This window comes from Oncorhynchus mykiss, chromosome 8, assembly GCF_057628025.1.
Source record: "Oncorhynchus mykiss isolate SJ-2025 chromosome 8, ASM5762802v1, whole genome shotgun sequence".
NCBI classification, from domain to species: domain Eukaryota; kingdom Metazoa; phylum Chordata; class Actinopteri; order Salmoniformes; family Salmonidae; genus Oncorhynchus; species Oncorhynchus mykiss.
The window spans coordinates 77650152-77656463 of NC_143029.1; the positions used below are offsets into that span (position 1 = coordinate 77650152).

Here is a 6312-nt window from a genome sequence, read left to right on the forward strand (position 1 = left end):
TCTGATCTGATAACAGTTATTGGATTACACATGGGGAAAATAATCAAAATATCTACGCAGCTCTTGATGAATAGAGTTAAATAATTATGAATGACAATAACATAGCCATGCACATTGGACAACCATAACAGAACACTGGTGCACTTGTTGGGTTCATATTCCTATATCTCATACATTTATGAAACCTTTTTTGGTGCAATTTGTTAGTGTAATATAGTATAGTATAGTATATTGCACGTTTTGATTTACAGGCCCACACTGTGGTAGCCTACCCTTTCTTCAGGATTATTGGGTGAGAGGTGCTGCTGACACACGAATGTGTCCTCTAAAAGGCTTTAGGGGCTCTTTGGGTTGTTTGGACAGGCCTATGTAATACAATTTCCATTAGGAGAAGGGATGGATAGGTTTCTGTTCAGAGCTTCCCAACCAAACATATCAATATTCTGATGATGCATCGATAGCCCAATGATCCAATACGTTTTGAGCTGTCATAGAGGAGAGAGCAATAGAAGAGGTTCTATAGCATATGTCCATAATGACGAATGTTTTTCTTTTTAGGCTACTGTAGGCTAGCTACTGTCTGTTACCCGGGTGCTTTGTCCTCTAGCTCAGGGGCACTGCGCATCTTGTCTGTTCTCCACGTGTATTTGTGCGCAGACTCATTTAACAGACCAACCAACATAAACAAGCAACGGAAACTAAACATTTTAAATCAAGCCGAACGTTTAGCCCACCTATCTGTGCCAAGTTTCTCCACACAGTCCAGGAATCTCTAAGCAGGTTTAGGGGTCTTTTAGAAGTGCCCTTTCCGTTTTCAATGCGTGGATTGGTCACAGTGAAGCTCATTTGCATGCGCCGCCCATATAAATCATCCCACTGCAGCCCTCTCGCGCTGGGAGAGCAAACCTCCGAGAGTGCAAAGCAGAGTGAGCGCGGGAGAAAGAGAGTGAGCGCGTACTAAAACTAAGGGATCATTATCGCAGCATCCTAATAGGAAAACTGGCGTGCCCAACGAGAGAGGGCGAAATTCAACTTGATAAGTGCTTTTGTTTGAATAAATAGTTGAGTTAAGTGCAGCCAGTTCAGTGTGTTTTAGTTGTGTTAAATCGGCAGAATGGGTATGAGAGGGTGGAACTGGTGGGTGCTAGTGGGCATTCCACTGGCTGTCCTGCCCACTCTCACGCAGGGAAAGACAGTGAAGTACGAGACATTTGAGGAAGACGCCCCTGCAACTGTCATTGGAAACTTGGCCAAGGACATTTCATCCAGCCCCTCCTCCGGCTCCAAGACAAATTTCAGGATGATGAAACAGTTCAACTCGTCTTTTATCCGTTTGAGGGAGAGCGACGGACAGCTGACTATCGGAGAGAGAATTGACAGAGAGAGAATCTGTAAACACACCCTTCACTGCCTCGTCGCCTTTGATGTGGTAAGCTTCTCCAAAGAGCAGTTCAAACTCATCCACGTCGAGGTAGAGGTCAAGGACATCAACGACAATTCCCCCGAGTTTCCACGGAAAGAGTCGAGTCTGGAGATCTCCGAAAACACAGCGGTGGGCACGCGGATCCCGTTAGATTTCGCTGTGGATGAAGATGTGGGGTTGAATTACATCCAGAGCTACCAGATCTCCGTTAACAGTCACTTCACCATAGACGTGCTCAGCAGAGCCGACGGGGTTAAATATGCGGAGCTCGTGCTCATGAAAGAGCTGGACCGTGAGACACAGGCTTCCTATGCGCTCGAGCTGGTTGCTATGGACGGCGGCAACCCGTCCCGCACGGGATCCACGCGCATCAACATCAAGGTGAAAGACTACAATGACAACAGCCCCTTGTTCGACAGGAGCAGTTTTACAGTGGACCTCCCTGAGGATGCACCAGTAGGGTTTCTCTTACTGGACCTGAACGCAGAAGACCCGGATGAGGGGCTGAATGGGGAGGTGGTGTATGGTTTTGGTCACCAGGTGCCATCCGAGATAAGACAACTTTTCAGAGTAGACCGCAAAACGGGAAGGCTCACCCTCGAGAGCCCCATTGACTTTGAGAGCAAGAAAACGTACGAATTCGACGTCCAGGCGGCTGACCTGGGTCTGAACCCAAGCCCCGCCATCTGTAAGATAGTGGTGCGGGTCCAGGACGTTAACGACAACGCACCAGAGATCTCCATCACCCCTATGACGTCCATCACGGCTGGAATTGCCTATATCACGGAGGCTGCATCGCGCGAGAGTTTTGTAGCGCTGGTCAGCACCTCTGACATGGACTCTGGAGCTAACGGACAGGTGCACTGTACGCTCTATGGCCACGACCACTTCAGGCTGCAGCAGGCGTACGAGGACAGCTTCATGATAGTGAGTACGAGCCCGTTGGACCGGGAGAAGATCCCTGAGTATAATCTAACAGTGGTGGCAGAGGACTTGGGCTCCCCACCGTTCAGAACCATCACCCAGTACACCATCCGGTTGATGGACGAGAATGACAATGCTCCTGTGTTCAGTAAATCGGCGTATGAAGTGGCTGTGGTGGAGAATAACACCCCGGGGGCCTACATCACCACGGTGGTCGCCAGGGACATGGACTTGGGACACAACGGGAAGGTGATCTACAAGCTCGCTGACACCTACATCATGGGCTCCCCGGTATCTACGTTTGTCTCACTGGACCCCGCGAGCGGCTCCATTTACGCACTCAGGAGCTTCAACTATGAAGTCATGAAACAGCTGGAACTCTGCATCACAGCCAGCGACGGTGGGTCCCCGCCCCTCACCGGAACCGCAAGCATTCATGTCAGGATAGTGGACCAGAATGACAACGCACCTGTCATCAACCAGCCCGCACTAAATAATGGGTCCTCTGAGATTCTGCTGCCCCGGGACGCACCCTCAGGCTACGTCATCACCCGGGTGGAGGCGCGAGATGCTGATGAGGGCGTGAATGCAGAGCTGTCCTACAGACTGGCATCTGGAGAGGGTTCCATGTTCTCCGTTAACAAGGCCACCGGAGAGGTCTACCTCAACCGCGAGCTCAGCCACGACGTGGACGAGACCCTGCGCATGACCGTCACGGTGAGTGACAATGGGAGACCTGCGCTCACCGCCACCGCTACGCTTCATTTCCTCATCATTGTGGGCGCCCCGCCGAATGACAGGACGGTGTACTGGGCAGGCAGCGGGGAGGCGGGGGAGCACGCACAGTGGGACCTGTCAGTGGTGATCATTGTCGTTCTGGCGGGGAGCTGCACGCTCCTGCTGTTAGCAATCATCCTCATCGCCACCACCTGCAACCGGCGGAAACGGGACAAGACTGGAGATGACACAGACTCGTATGGGGAGAAGGAGATCCTGGAAAGGGGCAAGAACATCAGCGACAATCCACTGCTGCCGCTCCATGGAACCGTGGGAGGGTTTGAAGCTCACACCTTCTCTAGCCAGCCCGGGTTTACTGGGGGACACACTGGCAGCAGCGACCTGTGCTCCACCTCTGAGGATGGGAGAGAGGCACCATGCGTCTACGAACCGGACAGCAAACCCAAGGTGAGATGCTGTTTTTAATCTAGGCCTACTACCACCATTTGTCTGTCTCTCTCTCTCTCTCCCTCTTTGTCTCTCTCTCTCTTTGTCTCTCTCTCTCTTTGTCTCTCTCTCTCTTTGTATCTCTCTCTCTCTGTCTTTGTCTCTCTCTCTCTCTCTCTCTCTGTCTCTCTCTCTCTCTTTCTCTCTGTCTCTCTCTCTCTCCCTCTCCCTCTCTCTCTCTCTTTGTCTCTCTCTCTGTGCTCTCAGCCACATACAGTGCTATTGTATTGTGTTGCTGTCCAAGGTGCTGAACTATGTGTGTGTTTCTCTCTCTGCTCCACAGGGCTACTCCACTCTGCCCGGCTACGGTAACAGCTACAATAATGGTAAAGAGGCAGTCAGACCAATCACAATCTGGAAGGGCAACTCCTACACCACCATCTCCGCGAGAGACCCCGCGTTCAGCGGGAAGGACAGCGGGAAAGGCGACAGTGACTTTAACGACAGTGACAGTGACATCAGTGGCACCGACCTGAAGAAGGAGGGGGTACCGGTACACCCCATGGGCTGTCACAGTGGTAAGAGACACTTATATTTCTTTATTATCATAACCATTATAGTAATTCGAATGAAATCGGTGTGTATGGAATTTTGCTTTTGTGTTTGGTCGCACAAGTAGCCTAACCTCTTCCCTTCCCTCATCTCTCTCTTTCTCAGGTCTATGGGCATGTACCAGTGAATGTAAGGTTCTGGGCCACTCTGACCGCTGCTGGAGCCCCTCGGCTGTCCGTGCTCACATTGGTCCCTCACTCGTTCCCACCCCCACCAGCCAGACTGTCTCCTCCTTCAACAGCTTTTCCAAGACTGCCTCGCTGCCCCGGGACTCGCTCCGGAGAGATAACTATTACCAGGCGCACATCCCCAAAACAACGGGCCTGCAGAGCGTGTATGAGAAGGTACTACATAAGGAATATGACTATGTCCTGGTCACTCCTCCCAGACCCTTGAGAGTTCAGGAGATTAGTGACATCACTATCCCAGTCTATAGTCCCACCACGACACGGTGTCCCAGCAATGAAGTCTAAAAAAGAACTTCATTCACAGTGTTCCAAAAAACGGTTTCATTGATCAAACCATGTCAATGAGAATCACATGTTGCTTACAAATGTATGAGATTATTGTGGGAAGAATATGTAAATGAGTTTATATATCCAAAATAATATTTGTGTATTTTGCATTTTTAAGTGTTTCATTGTAAAAGTCACATTTGGAGTTTATATCCAATCACTTTAAAGACTTTGTTGGACATACTGTGTAATTTATGCAAGGATTTGTATATAAAGAGTTTATTTTTTATAAAAATCATAATTAAAAATCGAAGATGTGTACATATTAATTGTAATTATACTCGATTCTAAGGCATGACTTCTATTTAAATGGCCCAGAAACAACGGTTTTAGGCTGGAGACCCAACGTACAAGTTGATAATTATGTATGAATTTATTTGAATGCAATAATGTAATAATTGTTTAGATTTTGTATCACGATATTCGAAAGAAAATAAACATTGAAATACTGTTTTGCAACTTCAGTAATCTTTTCCTACATTACTTCTGTTCACTCCTGCATTAGCCTATTTGTGCAAGTCACGCTGCTCTTGGTTTTAGAGGAATAAGGGAGCTAAATAAAAAGGTATTCTATATTATTAAATAGAGGCATAATCCTTCGTCAAGGCATTATGCCCCTTCTGACAATGAAATTCATTGCCCTCACCTATTCTGCAATTTGCAGACGAGAGGTGTCGCTATTGTAAAAGCTGTGCGCTCAGTAGTTGTCATTCAGTGACAGGACAGTTTAGGAGTGAGGGATGAAATAACACCTAAAAGTGAATACAAAATACGAACCCCGCCTACTTGTCTCATCCACATTTGATTGAAGATTGACTTTGACCACTGACAACAAAACGATATGGCCGGCTAGCCAATGTGCTCGCTAGAGGCAAAACCAAACAGGCTAATCAATCAGATAAAACTTTACAGAATCCTCTGCACATATTATAGTCTCCAGGAGTTACATTCTCTGTCTAAAGAGTCAGTGGACCACATTTATTTACCTTCATTTAACTAGGCAAGTCAGTTAAGAACAAATTCTTATTTTCAATGACGGCCTAGGAACAGTGGGTTAACTGCCTGTTCAGGGGAAGAACGACAGATTGTCAGCTCAGGGGCTTGAACTTGCAACCTTCCGGTTACTAGTCCAATGCTCTAACCACTAGGCTACCCTGCCGCCCCTCAAGGCGTAGAACCAGAATCAGTTGCGCACACATACTCAATCAAAATGCACGTTGCCAAATGTGCGCCGATGCGTAAAAGCGCCCTTGGTACATTTGGATAGGGAACTGTTTACGCATCGATTGACTATCGCCTATAACCACATGGTGTAATGAATATGTCAGGTAATAAAACATGTAAGGATGGCTCAATCAGTGCACATAAGCATTCCGGGGGGGATTTGTTCCCATGGATCTTGCCTTAGTGGCAGAAATATGGTATCATCAGCTTGAGACAGGATGACACATTCCACAGGATCCACCGCTGAATTTAGGAAACTTTAGAACTGAGTGAGAGAGAGAGAGAGAGAGAGAGAGAGAGAGAGAGAGAGAGAGAGAGAGAGAGAGAGAGAGAGAGAGAAAGAGAGAGAGAGAGAGAGAAAGAGAGAGAGAGAGAGAGAGAGAGAGAGAAAGAGAGAGAGAGAGAGAAAGAGAGAGCGAGTACTGTAAGAGCAGCTCAGGTATCCCATCT

At 48.0% G+C, this 6312-nt stretch overlaps 1 protein-coding gene across 1 annotated transcript; it reads left to right on the forward strand.

The window, feature by feature from the left end:
- Window positions 1-875: 875 nt before the first annotated feature.
- Window positions 876-5102, forward strand: LOC110530636 (protocadherin-8). The gene is made up of 3 exons (XM_021613848.3): window positions 876-3532; window positions 3855-4089; window positions 4229-5102. Exons 1-3 carry the CDS (start codon window positions 1115-1117, stop codon window positions 4594-4596), a joined length of 3021 nt encoding a protein of 1006 aa, XP_021469523.3. The 5' UTR covers window positions 876-1114; the 3' UTR covers window positions 4597-5102.
- The last annotated feature ends 1210 nt before the right edge of the window (window positions 5103-6312 follow it).